Source organism: Macaca fascicularis, chromosome 8 (genome assembly GCF_037993035.2).
Source record: "Macaca fascicularis isolate 582-1 chromosome 8, T2T-MFA8v1.1".
Classification (NCBI taxonomy): domain Eukaryota; kingdom Metazoa; phylum Chordata; class Mammalia; order Primates; family Cercopithecidae; genus Macaca; species Macaca fascicularis.
Window position 1 is genome coordinate 46611897 of NC_088382.1, and position 17877 is coordinate 46629773.

A 17877-nucleotide genomic window follows, 5' to 3' on the forward strand; every position below is an offset into this window, starting at 1 on the left:
TTTGCCCTAGGCATTTCCGGAGAGTTCTCTTAAAGTCACTTCAGAAGGATCTACATGAGGAAATGAACTACATCACTGCAATAATTGAGGAGCAGCCCAAAAACTATCAAGTTTGGTAAGTTTGGAGTCTTGCCGTGTCTCCCAGGCTGGAGTACAGTGGCGTAATCTCGGCTCACTGCAGCCTCTGCCTCCCAGGTTCAAGTGATTCTCCAGCTTCAGCCTCCTGGGTAGCTGGGATTACAGGCACATGCCACCACACCTGGCTAATTTTGTATTTTTAGTAGAGATGGGGTTTTGCCATGTTGGCCAGGCTGGTCTCGAACTTCTGACCTCAGGTGATCTGCCAGCCTCAGCCTCCCAAAGTGCTGGGATTACAGGTGTGAGCCATCCTGCCTGGCCTAGAATTTTATTTAAAAACTACGACTCTAGCCAGGTGCAGTGGCTCATGCCTGTAATCCCAGCAGTTTGGGAGGCTGAGGCGAGCGAATCACTTTAGTTCAGGAGTTCAAGACCAGCCTGGCCAACATGGTAAATCCCTGTCTCTACTAAAAATACAAAAATTTAACCAGGTGTGGTGGCACGCCTGTAATCCCTGCTACTCAGGAGGCTGAGTCAGTAGAATCACTTTAACCCGGGAGGTGGAGGTTGCAGTGAGCTGAGATCACACCACTGCACTCTAGCCTGGGTGACTGAGTGAGACTCTGTCTGAAAAAAAATAAATAAATAAAAAATTAAAAAACTAAAAACTTTACCATTGTGGCCTCTTGATTACAAGATTGTTGTATTTCTAAGAAATTACATTATAAAATAATTGGTTTAATGAGAAAAGAGATTAACTGGAGAGTGTCATACCCTCACTAAAGTTATTTACCCTGTGGAATTAAGGTGCTTTTTTGTAAAAATCTGTAGCTATAAAATTCTGACATCACAGGCATTAGTATTTGATTACATCGTGTTTTTGCTAAAGAGAAATTGTTTTTCTTTTCTGGATACTGCAGACAGTGTCATTAGCACTTCATCACCCACTGTTACGTAAAACACAAAACCACTCAAAGTAGCTGCTACAGAAAGCCCAGCAGTTTTTAAATTGTTGTACATTTCTAGTTGTCCATTCTGTTCGTTTTATAACCAGTATAATACAGGTAATGCAAATTATGTATCCCAGTTAACTAATCACTTTTATTAACTTGTAACTATGAAAACTTATGCTGTAACATAAAGCCCTGTAATTCCTTAAATCGGAGAACATCAGTGTGGACTTTTTCTTCCTCAGTTTGATATCCTGGAGGATCTGATTCTTAGCTTTCTAAATTACTGAACTCACCAGCAACCTGGAAAAATAAAATGCAGGTAGTGTTCATTGACTTGGAGGATTTCTAAAATAAATTTGGAAACCTTCTGTCTAGGCTTTTGTTTTTGGTAGTATCTTGTGTTAATCTGTAAGACGAATTTTTTAATTTTCGAGGCATGTAGAATAGTCATTAAGCATTAAATCCTTCCTTTTTTCCTATTATTCTGCTCACTTTTTGTTGAATGAATGTTATACTCTAATAGATTTTTTAAAGATCCATTTTGAGAGAGAGTTCACTAACCATATAATTCCCTCATTCAAAGTATATAATTCAGTGTTTTTTAGTATATATACAGATCTGTATAATCATTACCATAGTGAAGTTTAGAACATTTTCACTAATAGAGTTCTATAAATATTTCAGCCAAAGAAAAAAATGGAACCCAATATAAAATAAGCCTTAAGTGTTTTCCTAGTACAGAAACTCCTCTGTTGACAGCTTGCAACTTGTCATAGCTACTTGCCGGTGTAGCAGTGAATTCAGTTCTGCCCACTAATTTGTAGACTGAGAAGCTGCTTGTTTGGTGACACTTTGCACTTAGGGAAAATTGATAGGTGTTTGTTAAGTAGAGAAACTTACATATTTAATAAAATAATAGCACATTTTATCTTGTCTCTCATTATACAATCTAGTAATGTTTCTGAATTTTTTGACACAATTTCATGGTTGTCGAAAGATACTACCAGATGTAGTTTGAGATAAACTATCTGATTTTTTTTCTATTTTTTTTTTGTGTGTGTTCCTTTTCTCTCCAGTAGAGTGTTGAGAATTAGAGATGAATTTTTGTTTGTTGCATATCAGCTTTACAACATGTGCTGCTGATGTTTTAGTTCTTGGGTAAATTAACACAAAACTTCTCTCCCTTCTTCTCTGGGCTTTAGGCATCATAGGCGAGTATTAGTGGAATGGCTAAGAGATCCATCTCAGGAGCTTGAATTTATTGCTGATATTCTTAATCAGGATGCAAAGAATTATCATGCCTGGCAGCATCGACAATGGGTTATTCAGGTATTGCCTTTCTTGTACAGTGTTTGTCAGATTTTTATTTTTATTTATTTATTTATTTATTTATTTTTTATTTTTGAACTAAATTACTCTTAAAGTCTGTTTGTAAACCAAAACACACGCATATGTAGATCATTGCACACAATGTATAATAATTAAAAATTATTGGCCATGTTTGGTGGCTCATGTCTGTGATCCCAGTACTTTGGGAGGCCAAGGCAGGAGGATTGAGTGAGGCCAGGAGTTTGAGATCAGCCTGGGCAACAAAGTGAGACCCCCGTCTTTACAAAAAATAGAAAACTTAGCCAGGTATGGTGGCGCACACCTGTTTTCACAGCTGCTTGAGAGGCTGAGGCAGGAGGATTGCTTGAGCCCAAGAATTCGAGGTTGCAGTGAGCTATGATTACACCACTGCACTCTACCCTCGGCAACAGAGTGAGACCCCATCTATTAAAAAAAAAAAGGGAAGAATTATTAAGGTAATTAAAACCTGACATCCTTCATGTTAGCCAATCTTAATAATCTCTTTGGATATGGTACATTTTTAGTATTTTTTAGATTGAATTTGTATCATATTTGCTAACAAATTGAGTATAAAAAGTAGCATATTTTTACTACAGATGTATTATTTTAACTAACAGGTATATATAATATACATTAAGTTTTTTTCATATATAAACTTTGGAATATGATTTTACAGTAACTTAAATAAAACTTAATAAAAGTTAAGTTTTAATAAAAGTAACTTAAATAAAAACTTAATTTTATTTCTACCCACATGTCAAAAGTTTTCTGCTAAATCCTGAATAGAATAGTTGTAACTCCCACTCTGGGTATTTTATTTATTTTAAACAGTTCTAGTATTGTTTCCTGTGAATTTTTTCCAGGAATTGCTACTTTCTGCACTATTCATTAGACCAAGAGCATTTCACCAAGTATTTAAAACTTGAAAATGTTTAAACTTTTCCAAATTTGATTAAAGGGATAACGTATTCTAAAGGTATTCAATATTTTTACTTATTTCTGAAAAACTTAATCACATAAAGGCATACATTTTACACATACAGCTCTCTCCATCTACCACAGTAGATTAAGACATAGAACATAACCAGTATTTTTGAAAAGCTCCCTTAACTGACATGCTTCTTACTAAAATTATCATAAAAGATTCCTATGAGAAAGGATTCCAGAATATCCCTTAATTGTGTTGTAGCTTATGCATTTCTATTTATTTTATAAAGTGTACATAATTGTCTTGTTTTCATATTTGATATATTACGGTTTTATATGTTTCCAGCATAATTTTTAAAAGGTAGTGATTTCAACTATAATGAATTCTGAAAACTGAACAGAGAATCTGTTCTATACATTTTAATATGCGAAATAAAAAGGAAATAACTTGTCCCAAGTGGGACATATATACATCCTTTAATTCATGTGAGTTACTTACCTGGCAGGGGAGATGTCATGATCTCTAAGGTGGTTTTCCCAGGGCAAAGCATACTTGTTGCACTCCGGATATGTTGACCCCTGCAATTTCCCCAAATGTGGAAAGCTCAACTGCATAGTTTGTGATAGGAAGATTGTGTGGCACTTTCTTCCGGTCTTCACGATTTAAGAGCAGGTTTTCTCTGTTTATTTTTATTTAAAAAAAAAAAAAAAGCTGGGTGCGGTGGCTCATGCCTGTAATCCCAGCACTTTGGGAGGCTGAGACGGGCGGATCACGACGTCAGGAGATTGAGACCATCCTGGCTAATACGGTGAAACCCTGTCTCTACTAAAAATACAAAAATATTAGCTGGGTGTAGTGGCAGGCGCCTGTGGTCCCAGCTACTCGGGAGGCTGAGGCAGGAGAATGGCATGAACCTGGGAGACGGAGCTTGCAGTGAGCTGAGATAGTGCCACTGCACTCCAGCCTGGGCGACAGGGAGACCCTGTCTCAAAAAAAAAAAAAAAAAAAAAAAATATATATATATATATATATATATATGTGAGTCAGTGGTTCTCAAGCAGCGGTGATTGTGCCCCCAGGGGACATTTTTGGTTGTTAGAACTTGGGGCATGTTGCTCTTGGCATCTATTGAGTAGAGGGCCAGGATGCTGCTAAACATCCCAAAATGCACAGGACAGTCCCCCACAACAAAGAATTATCCAGCCCGTACTCTCAGTAGTGTCAAAGCCAAGGAACGTGGTCTGTTTCTATATGGAAAGCTGTTTTATCAATATTTCAATTATTTTCAATGAGGATTTAATGAGTTCAGCATAGTCTTTGATGACCTAAAATGGGACTATGAGATGGTTGTTTAAAAAATATTTCGTGACATATATATAAAAAAGTGGTAAAATTTTAGTTTTAAACGTTAGTTTTAAACATGAATCATAAACATTCATGGCCTGTATGTCATTGGCATTGACTGTACTAGAGCCTCTTAAGTGAAGGAGTGGAGGACCCTTCTTTGTCCCCAGCCGATCACAGATTGGATGTATTTTATTGTATTTCATGTATGTCTCATTTATATAAAATACAGTAAAAATCAATTACTTTAAAAATGAGGCTGGGTGCAGTGGCTCATGCCTGTAATCCCAACACTTTGGGAGGCCCAGGCAAGTGGATTCCATGAGGCCAGGGGTACAAGACCAGCCTGGCAACATGGCAAAACCCCGACTCTACAAAAAATACAAAAAAAATTAGACGAACGTAGTGGCGCATGCTTGTGTTCGCAGCTACTCAGGAGGCTGAGGCAGGAGAATCACTTGAGCCCAAGAGGTCGAGGCTATGGTGAGCTATGCTCATGCCACTGCACTCCAGCCTGGGTGACAAAATGAGACCCTGTCTCAAAAGAAAAAAAAAATTAAAAGTGAAATACAGACACACGCAATACTACTCACCAGTCAAAAGAAGTGAATGATCCATACAGGCAACAACTTGGATGGATCTCAAGGGTATGATCCTTAGTGGAAAGGGAATTCTCAGGTTTCAAACTGTATGGCTCCATTGAGATAATATCCTTGAAACAGCAAAATTATAGATGTAGAGAACAGATCAGAGGTTGCCAGGGTGAGGGAAAAGGGGGTACAGCTATAAAGATAGGGGTAGCATGAGGCAGTTTCTGTGTGCTGAAAATCCTGATTGTGGTGGTTATACTATACATGAGATAAAATTGTGTAGATTTATATTCTACCCCCACTCCCCCACCTGTACCACGTACACACAAGTGAGTACATGTAAAATCTGAACAAGGTGAGCAGTTCCATTAACACTAATGTACAGATGTCATTTTCTGGTTTTGGAATTGCACTTTAGTTAGTAAGATGTTTACCGTTTGGGGAATCTAAATGAAGGTCATACAGGGCACTGTGTTATATTTGTAACTTCCATGAATCTGAAAACAAACAGAAACCTGTATAGGGCTGGGCGCACTGGCTCAAGCCTGTAATCCCAGCACTTTGGGAGGCCGAGACGGGCGGATCACGAGGTCAGGAGATCGAGACCATCCTGGCTAACACGGTGAAACCCTGTCTCTACTAAAAATACAAAAAACTAGCCGGGCGAGGTGGCGGCGCCTGTAGTCCCAGGTACTCGGGAGGCTGAGACAGGAGAATGGCGTAAACCCGGGAGGCGGAGCTTGCAGTGAGCTAAGATCCGGCCACTGCACTCCAGCCCGGGCAACAGAGCCAGACTCCGTCTCAAAAAAAAAAAAAAAAAAAAAAAAAAAAAAAAAAAAAAAAGAAACTTGTATAGAAGACCCTACTCCCTGTTTTTCATTATTAGACTCAACAGACATAAAATTGTTACATTGATACAAAAGCTTGTAGTTGTTTACTCTCTTTCTATACTTAGCATGCTGGAGACTGAGAACAGTGGGAGGACACCAATCAGTGCCCACCCTAGGCACTGGTTCCTGAACTTGACTAGGAACTTTCACAAAAATGTTACTTTCCTTAACGTGTTTATTTCTATGATCACCTGTAAAATCGGGGACTATCATAGGAGATTTTTACGTTTTTGCTGTTATCAAATAAGAAGACTCCATTATCTTTTTCAAAGTGAATGTCCCCTACTTTCAAAGTATTTGTAAGTTTTATCATTCTCCTCTTTTAAATTATCTTTATTGGTTCTCTTCCCCCATGATTTTTTTTATTAAGACAGCTTTATAATATAAAAAATTTGTATTGGCCAGGTGCGGTGACTCATGCCTGTAATCCCAGCACTTTGGGAGGCCGAGGTGGGCAGATTGCTTGAGCTCAGGAGTTCAGGACCAGCCTGGCTTGGTTGGGTGCTGTGGCTCACGCCTATAATCCCAGCATGTTGGGAGGCCGAGGCGGGCAGATCGCGAGGTCAGGAGATAGAGACCATCCTGACTAACACGGTGAAACCCCGTCTCTACTAAAAATACAAAAATTAGCCAGGCGTGGTGGCAGGTGCCTGTAGTCCCAGCTACTTGGGAGGCTGAGGCAGGAGAATGACGTGAGCCCGGGAGGTGGAGCTTGCAGTGAGCCGAGATAGTACCACTGCACTCCATCCTGGGTTACAGAGTGAGACTCTGTCTCAAAAAAAAAAAAAAAAAAAAAAAAAGACCAGCCTGACCAACATGGTAAAACCTGGTCTCTATGAAAACTACAAAAATTAGGCGGTTATGTTGGTGTACGCCTGTAGTCCCAGCTACTTGAGGGACTGAGGCAAGAATGTCGTTTTAGCCCGGGAGACGGAGGTTACAGTGAGCTGAGACTATGCCACTGCACTCTAGCCTGGGTGACCAAGTGAGACGCTGACTCAATAAAAATAATAGAAATTTATATCTTTGTCCAATTGTGTATATTTCTTTCTTTTTTTTTTTTTTTTGAGACAGGGTCTCTTTCTGTTGCCCAGAGTGCAGTGGTGTGATCATAGCTCACTGCAGCCTTAAACTCCTAGGCTCAAGTGATCCTCTTCAGCCTCCTGAGTAGCTGGGATCTAGGCATGTGCCACCATGCCCAACTAATTTTTTTATTTTTATTTTTGTTATTTTTATTAATAAAAATATTGGGCGTGCCACCAATAAAAATACAAATAAATTTTTGTATTTTTAGTAGAGACGGGGTTTCACCCTGTTAGCCAAGTTGGTCTCAAACTCCTGACCTCAGGTGATCCGCCCACTTTGACCTCCCAAAGTGCTGGGATTACAAACGTGAGCCACCGTGCCTGGCCTGTCTTTATTATTTTTCCAGATGAGGTCTTGTTATGTTGCCTCAGCTGGTCTCGAACTCCTGGCCTCAAGTGACCTTTCTGCCTCAGCCTCCTGAAGCAGTGGGATTGCCCATGATAGCCACCACTCCTGACCATGTATGCTTCTCTCCATGTATTTTAATGTAATTTTATCATATATGTGCACTTTTGAATGCTACCCTTTTACTTAATTTTCATTTTTGAATGCTGCCCTTTTACTTCGATTATTAATATCGGCCAGGCATGGTGGCTTAAGCCTGTAATCCCAGCACTTTAGGAGGCTGAGGTGGGTGGATCACCTGAAGTTGGGAGTTCGAGACCAGCCTGACCAACATGGAGAAACCCCATGTCTACTAAAAATACAAAATTAGCCAGGCGTGGAGGCGCATGTCATCCCAGCTACTCGGGAGGCTGAGGCAGGAGAATAGCTTGAACCCGGGAGGTGGAGGTTGCAGTGAGCGGAGATCACGCCATTGCACTCCAGCCTGGGCAACAAGAGTGAAACTCCGTCTCAAAAAAAAAAAGATATATTAATATCAAGTCACATCAAATTTATATCTATACTCATTCTCTTACTAGTGAGTTTGTTGGGGTTTTTTTTCCTCAAAATTTTCTTGGATGTCTTTTTGCCTGCTTTCTGTATGTGTCTTTCCAGGCTCTGTAATCAATTTCATACTTATATCCCCCTCTATTTCTTTTACTTGCAGCTGTCACTACTTTCTGAATTTGTGATAAATCCTGTGTCCTCAGTTCCGTCGTCTTTGTTGTAGTTTTTTTTTTTTATTTTTATTGTTCATAAATAATGGGACATTTCTGATTGGATGATTTTTCTAAATTTTTCCTTTAGGAATTTAAACTTTGGGAAAATGAGCTGCAGTATGTGGACCAACTTCTCAAAGAGGATGTGAGAAATAACTCTGTCTGGAACCAAAGATACTTCGTTATTTCTAACACCACTGGCTACAATGATCGTGCTGTATTGGAGAGAGAAGTCCAGTTAGTAATCTACTTCACTTGCTCATTCATTACAAACATGTTTGCATGCCTACCATGTCTCAGGCACTGGGGATACAGCAGATCAAGATCCTACCTCATGGAACTAAAAGAAAGAGGACAGAGTACTGAGTGAAACATATGATAATAAATTTACAAATAATGTAGCATACCTCTACTTCGTTGTATCTTAAGTTTCTTGAAATATTGCTACTGGAGATTGAAAAGAAATCTTAATGTTATGAGGTATTGTTTAAGAAGCTTTATTTTAAAACCATCTCATTAAATTCCGTTGCATTTTAGATAGTTGTCCCTAGATGCCATGTTACCCTAGTGCAGGGTTTGGGGCCGGTAAGTTTTTGTTGCAGGGGGCTATCTTGTGTTTTGTAGGGTATTTAGCAGCATCCTGGCCTTAAAACAAAAATGTTTTCAGACATTGCCAAATGTCCCCTGAGCGGTAAAGTCACCCCCAAATTGAGAACTAGTATACAAAGAGCTATTATTAGAGCTAGAAATTTCTGAATTGGCATCAATTTCTATATTGTATCCATAAACATTAGTAGCCGCGATTTTTTGTGACCTTATTTGTCCATTGTGTGTGAGTGTCTGTTTCATAATTTGAACAGGCTTGTTGTTTTCAGAGCCTGATGAGATGGGAGTCGTGATTTGAGTGTAAACATGTATGAGTGACTATTGGGTGGAGCTGACTGGTATGGTGCATCTCCTCTCCTCCAAGCTCTTGATGTTGCCTGGATCGAGGCAGCTTGCTCTTCTTTTATCTGCTCTATACAGGATTCTGGTGACTTAAAATTTATGAAAGGTTTTAATCCATGTCTCACCTTAACATTCTGCTCTGGGCTTATATCTGGAGCGTGCACTACCCCTCAAGCACACTTTATGTTTTTTTTCTAGTGCTCTCCTATATAAAGCTCTACAGGCATACCTGATTTTTTGAGCCTTGCAGATACTATGTTTTTTGTTTTTGTTTTAACAAGTTGAAGGTTTGTGGCAGTCTTGTGTTGAGCATGTCTGTCAGTGCCATTCTTTATCACTGCACGTGTTCACTTTGTGTCTCCGTGTCACATTTTGGTACTCCTCAGTATTCCATATTTTTTCGTAATCATTATGTCTGTTCCAGTGATTTGTGATCAGTCATCTTTGATCAGTCATCTGTTGTAATTGTTTGGGGGTGCCACAAACTGCACCCATATAAAATAGTGAATATCACTGTTGCATGTGTTCTACCATCTCTCTCCCTCCCCTCAGGCCTCCCTATTCCCTGAGACACAACAATATTGAAATTAAGCCAATTAACCCTACAATGTCCTCTGAGTGTTCAAGTGAAAGGAAGAGTCACACCCTCTCACTTTAAATCAAAAGCTATAAATGGTTAAGCTTAGTGAGGAACACATGTCAAAAGCTGAGATAGGTGCAAAGCTAGGTCACTTGCACCAAACACCAAACTCATAAGAAAGAGTTCTTGAAGGAAATTAAAAGTGCTGCTCCAGTGAACACATGGACAAAATAGCATTATTGCTGATATGGAGGAAGTTTGAGTGGCCTGGATAAAAGATAAGACCAGCCACAGCATTCCCTTAAGCCAAAGCCTAATCCAGTGGAAGCCCTAATTCTCTTTAATTTGATGAAGGCTGAGAGAAGTGAGGAAGCGGCAGAAGAAAACCTGGATGCTAGCAGAGGCTGGTTCATGAGGTATAAGAAAGAAGCCATCTCCATAGCATGGAAGTGCAAGGTGAAGCAGCAAGTGCTGCTGGGGAAGCTGCAGCGACTTCTCCAGAAGATGCAGCTCAGATCACTGATGAAGGTGACTGCGTGTAAACAGAAGGTTTTCAGTGTAGATGAAACAGCCTTCTATTGGAAGAAGATGCCATCTAGGACTTTTCATAGCCAGAGAGAAGGCACTGCTTCAAAGCTTCACACAGCTGGCTGAATCTTGTTAGGGTCTAAGGCAGCTGGTGACTTTAAGTTGAAACCAGTGCTCTATGATGATTCTGGAAATCCTAGGGCCTTTAAGAATTATGCTGAATCTCCTCTGCCTGTACTCTATAAATGGAACAACAAAGCCTGGATGACAGCACATCTGTTTACAGCATGGTTTACTGAATATTTTAAGCCCTCTTTGAGGTCTATTGTTCAGAAAAATTTCTTTGAAAATATGACTGTTCATTGACAATGGACCTGGTCACCCAAGAGCTCTAATGGAGATGTGCAAGGAGATGCTGTTTTCAAGCCTGTGAACACAACATCGGTTCTGCAGCCCATGGATAAAGGAGTCATTTTGATTTTAAAGTCTTACTATTTAAGAAATAAATTTTGTAAGGCTATGAGCTGCCATAGATAGTGATTCCTCCAGTGAATCTGCGGAGTCGATTGAAAACTTTCTGGGAAGAATTTACCATTCTAGATGCTATGAGGAATATTCGTGATTCATAGGAGGAGGTCAAAATATCAACATTAACAGGAGTTTGGAAGAAGTTGATTCCAGCCCTCATGGATGACTTTGAGGGGTTCAGGACTTTAGAGGAAGAAGGAACTGCTGCTGCGGTGGAAACAGCAAGGAAACTAGAATTAGAAGTGCAGCCTGAAGATGTGACCGAACTTCTGCATTATGACAATACTTGATCAGATAAGGAGTTGCTTCTTACGGATGAGCAGAAGAAGTAGTTTCTCAAGATGGAATCTAATCCTGGTAACGACGTTGTGAAATCACATTGTTGAAATGACAACAAAGGATTTTTAATATTGTAAATATTACCTAAACTTAGTTGATAAAGCAGCAGCAGAATATGTGAGAGGATTGACTTCAGTTTAGAATAAAGTTTTACTGTAAAATGCTATCAGACAGCATCACATGCTACAGAGAAATCTTTTACTGTTGTCTTATTTTAAGAAATTGCCACAGCCACCTCATCCTTCAGCACCCAGCACCCTACCCTGATCAGTCAGCAGCCATCAACATGGAGGCCAGACCCTCCACCAGCAGAAAGATTACGACTTGCTGAAGGCTCAGATGATCATTAGCATTTTTTAGCAATAAAGTATTTTTTAATTGAGGTATGTACATTGTTTTTTTAGATATGATGCTATTGCATACTAGACTACAATATAGTGTAAACATAATTTGTATGTGCTGGGAAACAGAAAAGTCGTGTGACTTGCTTAATTGTGATAAAATCGCTTTGTTGAACCTTCGATATCTGTAAGGTATTCCTGTACTGTTCAATATGGTAGCCACTAGCCACATACAGCTATTTAAGTTTCAACCAGTGTGATTATAAAAAATTAAAAATAGAGTTCTTTCATTGCACATGTCCTATTTCGGGCATTCAGTACCCGCATGTGGCTAGTGACTACCATATTGGACAGCACATACAAAGAACATTTCCATCATCCCTGGCAGTTTTATTGAACTTTATTGGTCTAAAGATTGACAGTAGTTAGTGGTAACAAAGTATTTTAAAAGTTGAATATGAAGAGTTTTCAAAATGCAAACTTATAGCCTTTTCAGAGGCAGATCACTGGCTTCCTATTGCCAAATAGAAACAGAAGTATTTAAAATGTGAAGAGTAGCTGTAGGTATCTAGAATTTACAGGTTGTTAACTTTTTTTTCACTCTAAGCATACACACAGATGTACATAATTATTTTGTCATCTTTTTCCTTTTATTACAAAAGTAATACAGTGTAGTTATGGGGGAAATTGTACCGAATTCTATAAAGTAAAACGTCAAAGTCTTTTACTGTTCTTCATCCCACATCCCATTTTCCAGAGTGAGGTATAATTGGGTGAATTTTTCCAAACTTTGTAAATACACTTGCAAACATTTATACACAGCAACCTAATAATAATTATATAGACATTGCCTTTTCACTTAATGTGTCATGGCCCTTTTTCTAGACTATGAGTGCATAGTCTTCTAGTACTACCAATAACAGCATTTGTCAAGCATTTACTATACGCTACTAATTCTAACAGCTCTCTGAGACACTTCATGAAGAACTTGAGGTTCCAGGTAATTCTGTAATTTGCCCAAGAGCACATAATTTATGGGACCAGAATTTGAAGTGAGGTAGCCTGACTTCAAAGTTCATCGGTCTTTTTGTTTGTTTGTTTTCCTAAGAGACAGGGTTTCGCTCTGTCACCCAGGCTGGAGTGCAGTCACAGATCATAGCTCACTGCTGCCTTGAGCTCCTGAGCGCAAGGAATCCTCTCACCTCAGCCTCCGAGTAGCTGGGACTACAGGCATGTGCCACTGCACCCAGCTAAGTGTTAAAAGTTTTTGTAGAGATGAGGTCTCATTATGTTGCCCAGACTAGTCTTGATCTCCTGGCCTCAAGCAGTCTTCCTGCTTTGATCTCTGAAAGCGCATGTTTTAACCATAAAAATAGGTAATGCTTTAGTACACATGTACATAAATAAAAATTTAGATATTGCCAAGATGAAATTAAGAATCTTAAATAAGGACCAGCTAAGACCTGCAGGGACATGGTTTCGCAAATAATTGGAAACAAGTCATGTAAAAGTAGTTGGAAAAATACTTTTATCATGTTGAATGAGTTTATTATTACTCTGTGGAAAAAAAAATTTACAGTAACCGCGCTGCAGCAGAACCATGACTACCAAACTTGTCAGTGACTTACTCATCTGAACAATTATGTGGTGAAGCACGTTCTGTGGCTCCCTTGGGATTTGTAATCGAGTCTGAATTATATTTAATCTGTTTAAGGGGAAGACAAAGGTATGGAGCACCCATTTTGACAGGGAATCACATCACAGTTTACTAGTCATCTTGCTTTGAAATACAAGAAATACGTTGTGTTGATTTTTCATTTTTATTCTTTGTCTATGTAATTTCCATGCCATTTTTTAATGATAGCTAAAGATTATTGGGACGTAAGTAGAGCTTAGACTGCTTTTCCAATGTTGCTTTACCAGTAAATGGAAAGTCTTCTTTTAGCTGATGTTTTCTTCAAAAGGAAAATCTTCCATATTATTTAAAGGAAATATTTTATGTTACTTTTATTCCTATTGTGAATTGAAGCTTTTAGATTAGTTTTGTGTCCTTCCCTAGAACTGAATTGACAGCTGCAGTCTTAAGGTATTCTCTGATTTAAATATGACCTAGAGAGGTGCCACAATGCACTAAGAGAGATGCTTACACAAGTGAAAGTGTGTTTCCAAAGTTGCGCCACAATCTTAGTAAAACTGTGTCTCGGCCGGGCGCTCTGGCTCACGTCTATAATCTCAGCACTTTGGGAGGCCGAGGCAGGCAGATCACAAGGTCAGGAGTTCGAGACCAGCCTGGTCAATATGGTGAAACCCTGTCTCTACTAAAAATACAAAAATCAGCTGTGTGTGGTGGCGGGTGCCTGTTGTCCCAACTACTGGGGAGGCTGAGGCAGGAGTATGACTTGAACCTGGGAGGCGGAGGTTGCAGTGAACTGAGATTATGCCACTGCACTCCAGCCTGGGTGACAGAGCAAGACTCCGTTTCAAAAAAAAAAAAAGAAAAGATGTGTCTCATCCTTGCACTGTTCTTTTAAAATTGTATATATATATTTTTTCTTGCAGATACACTCTGGAAATGATTAAACTAGTACCACATAATGAAAGTGCGTGGAACTATTTGAAAGGGTAAGAGGTTGTTTTTGCTTTTTTTATACAAAAAATGAAGTGGCTATATAATGCATCATGGAGTATATTCCATAATCAGATTCCAAAAGGATAGTAAAGAATTTTTCATTTTTCTGGACCTAAGAGCAGAAGTATAACAGCATTATGGAAACTCTCTGGAAAAGTGCCTTCTGCCCTTCTCTGCACCTGCCAAGTACCTACCAACACCGTTTTCAGAATAATCCACCAGTAAATAATGCCATTTTAATTGTATTTACGAATTCTGTAGTCTTTATATCAAAGAATGGAGCATACACACACCCAGGCTCTGGTTGGCTCAGGAACACAGTAAAGCAGGGTAGTTTACGGGTAGATTTTGCCAATGGGCAGCCAGCCTTTCTGTTTTCATTTCTAGAGATCTCTACCTTCAAGTTAATCTCAACTAGAAAAGGTTTCACTTGCCTGGCCACTGTCATAACTAAGCTCCTTGTTGAACATAAGAGGTCTTCAAGGAAACTAGGCTCAAAGAGCACAAAATATGGAATCAGTCACCCTTGGAGATGTGTCAGGGGAGGTGCCTATAGTATCTGAAGAGCTTGAGGGATGAGAAGCCATCTCAAGAGAAGATGAGGGCTGGGCATGTTAGCTCACGCCTGCAATCCCAGCACTTTGGGAGGCCAAGGTGGGCGGATCACTTGAGGCTAGCAGGTCGAGACCAGCCTGGCCAACATTGCAAAACCCCGTCTCTACTAAAAATACAAAAATTAGTTGAGCATGTTGGTGCACACCTGTAATCCCAGCTACTTGGGAGGCTGAAGCACGAGAGTTGCTTAAACCCGGAGGCAGAGGTCAGAGTGAGCTGAGATCACACCACTATGCTCCAGCCTGGGCGACAGAGTGAGACCCTGTCTCAAAGAAAAAAAAGAAACAAGAACATCTCTCCTGGTTTTGCCCTTCACTTTTTAAGATGATTTATTCTGTGTGTTGTACAGTTTAAGTTATAAATGAATACTTTTAAACTTCATTTTTAAAAACTTTTTTTACTTAGCTCTTAATTATCCTTTTTTTTTTGGAGACAGGATCTCACTCTGTTCTCCAGGCTGGAGGGCAGTGGCATGATCATGGCCCACTGCAGTCTCGATCTTCTAGGCTCTAGTGATTCTCCCACCTCAGCCTCCCAAGTAGCTGAGACTATAGGTGCCACCACTAGGCATGGATGATTTTTAAAAAAATTTTAGTAGAGATGAGATCTTACTGTTTTACCCAGGCTGATCTTGAACTCCTGGGTTCAAGTGTTCCATCTGCCTGTGCTTCCCAGAGTGTTGTGATTACAGGCATGAGCCACTGCACCTGGCCAGTTCTTAATTAACTAATGATCTATGATAAGACTCATGTAATGTAAAAGTTTCATGATAGTTTCAGCCTCATTAATTCAAAATAACTCTCCTTTTCTTGTTTGTGTTTCAGGGTTTATTTTCTCTTGATCTTTCTACTGCTTTTCTTCCTTCACAAAATCAAGTGTTTGTTTTTTGTTGTTGTTTACAGGATTTTGCAGGATCGTGGTCTTTCCAAATACCCTAATCTGTTAAATCAATTACTCGATTTACAACCAAGTCATAGTTCCCCCTACCTAATTGCCTTTCTTGTGGATATCTATGAAGACATGCTAGAAAACCAGTGTGACAATAAGGAAGACATTCTTAATAAAGCATTAGAGGTAAGCTGGTGGGGCTCAGTGCTATTGTTTTTGGTATCTGAGAATTGGTCGGCCCAATGCCACTAATATCCATGTCCCCTTTCAACATCGTTACTCAGAATTCAGTTCAGGGCTATTTCTGGTTAGGGGCAGCATTGATATCACTTGGCAACACAGCCTGTGACTCTTAATAGTGTGTCTCATTTGAATGTGATCTAAGTTAAATTGTATTGGCTCAAAGGCATTTGCCCTTGAGATTGGATTACATATTACTTTAATTTTTATTTTTCATTTTCAGTTATGTGAAATCCTAGCTAAAGAAAAGGACACTATAAGAAAGGAATATTGGAGATACATTGGAAGATCCCTTCAAAGCAAACACAGCACAGAAAATGACTCACAAACAAATGTACAGCAATAACACCATCCAGAAGAACTTGATGGAATGCTTTTATTTTTTATTAAGGGACACTGCAGGAATTTAAAACGAGAGTGGTCCCTCCCTTTGCCTGTGGTGTGAAAGTGCATCACACAGGTAATTGCTTTTTAACAAGAACTGATGCTCCTTGGGTGCTGCTGCTACTCAGACTAGCTCTAAGTAATGTGATTCTTCTAAAGCAAAGTCATTGGATGGAGGAGGAAAAAAAAGTCCCATAAAGGAACTTTTGTAGTCCTATCAACGTGTAATCTAATCCCTTAGCATCAACTCCTCCCTCAGTGGTACACACATCAAGATTTGTAGCAGTAATAACTGCGGGTCACTTGTATGTAATGGATATGAGGTAGCTGAAGTTTGGTTCAGTAAGCAGGGAATACAGTGGTTCCATCAGAGCTGGTCTGCACACTCACATTATCTTGCTATCACTGTAACCAACTAATGCCAAAAGAATGGTTTTGTAATAAAATTATAGCTGTATCTAAAAACAGTGTCACAGTAGTTTGATTTTTTAATAGCATTTATATATTATACAAGACATATTGTCTCAGAAAAGCAGTTAGAAAGAAAATACTGCTATAAAACTATAAACTAGAAACATGATGTGTTGGAGGAAATGTTAAAATGTAAATTGGTCAGTTCTTGACTGAAAGTGACAAAATCCACTCAAGGTAGTTTAAACCCAAAGGGTTTATTCAGGTATATAAATATCTCACAGAAGAATTGCCTGATCTTTTAGAAGTACATTTCCCGAACCATACTACACAACTGGACCATCCCATTGCTGCTGCCTGTGCCCGAATCAGGAAACTGCTGGATGAGGAATGAGGAAGCCACAACCCTGGCTGCCAGCTCCAGGACTGTGCTGTCTCTGCACGTTCCTTGCAAAGCACATCTGCTGCTTTTCCCATGTAGTGTGGTTCCAAGTTAAAGGCTCACTGCAGTGCATCTGATTGGAAGGAACCAACAGGATGTCTTAAAATCTTAACTACAGAGGAATCTGGAAAGTGTAGTTTGTAGCTTTCCAGCATGTATGATGCAGGATGCCATGCCAGGAAAGAGTTGGGAGCGGTTAGCAAGCTAGCTTGCTGTACCTGCACTTAATTCAATCTCACTTTATTTATTTTTATATATTGGGTTTTTTTTACATGGAGTCTCACTCTGTCACCCAGGCTGGAGTGCAGTGGAGTGATTGCAGCTTACTGCAACCTCCACTGCCGGGCTCAAGTAATTCTCCTGCCCCAGCTTCCCTACTAGCTGGGATTATAGGCGCCCGCCACCATGCCTGGCTAATTTTTGTATTTTTAGTAGAGACGGGGTTTCACCATGTTGGCCAGGCTGGTCATGAACTCCTGACCTCAAGTAGTACGCCTGCTTCGGCCTCCCAAAGTGTTGGGATTACAGGCATGAGACACCAGGTCCGGCCTCAATCTCACTTTATCTGTAATTTTTGTTCAATGTCAAAGCACCAAAGTACAACTAAGGAAATCATATAGAGTTAAATAGTCATCCTTTCTCAAGATAAATTTAGGAAATAATATTTTAATACTTTTGGAAG

At 39.6% G+C, this 17877-nt stretch overlaps 1 protein-coding gene and 1 non-coding gene across 6 annotated transcripts in view; both read left to right on the forward strand.

Moving 5' to 3' along the window:
• The window catches only part of FNTA (farnesyltransferase, CAAX box, subunit alpha), a 30393-nt gene extending 13586 nt beyond the window's left edge, over window positions 1-16807 (forward strand). For 3 of the 5 annotated variants that reach the window (XM_073998749.1, XM_065519172.1, XM_005563241.4), the window contains 6 exons: window positions 11-115; window positions 2234-2360; window positions 8411-8559; window positions 14146-14208; window positions 15733-15904; window positions 16182-16807. In XM_073998749.1, coding sequence (XP_073854850.1) covers window positions 63-115; window positions 2234-2360; window positions 8411-8559; window positions 14146-14208; window positions 15733-15904; window positions 16182-16304 — 687 coding nt within the window. In that variant the 5' untranslated portion in view covers window positions 11-62 and the 3' untranslated portion in view covers window positions 16305-16807. Of the gene's footprint in view, window positions 1-10; window positions 116-2233; window positions 2361-8410; window positions 8560-11464; window positions 11629-14145; window positions 14209-15732; window positions 15905-16181 lie in introns of all 5 variants that reach the window. The other 2 variants (XR_012416413.1, XR_012416414.1) reach the window with 1 other exon arrangement.
• On the forward strand, window positions 3800-3959 carry LOC123575428 (U1 spliceosomal RNA). Its single transcript, XR_006700715.1, has one exon. It is a non-coding gene; the product is annotated as a U1 spliceosomal RNA (small nuclear RNA).
• Window positions 16808-17877: the final 1070 nt, after the last annotated feature.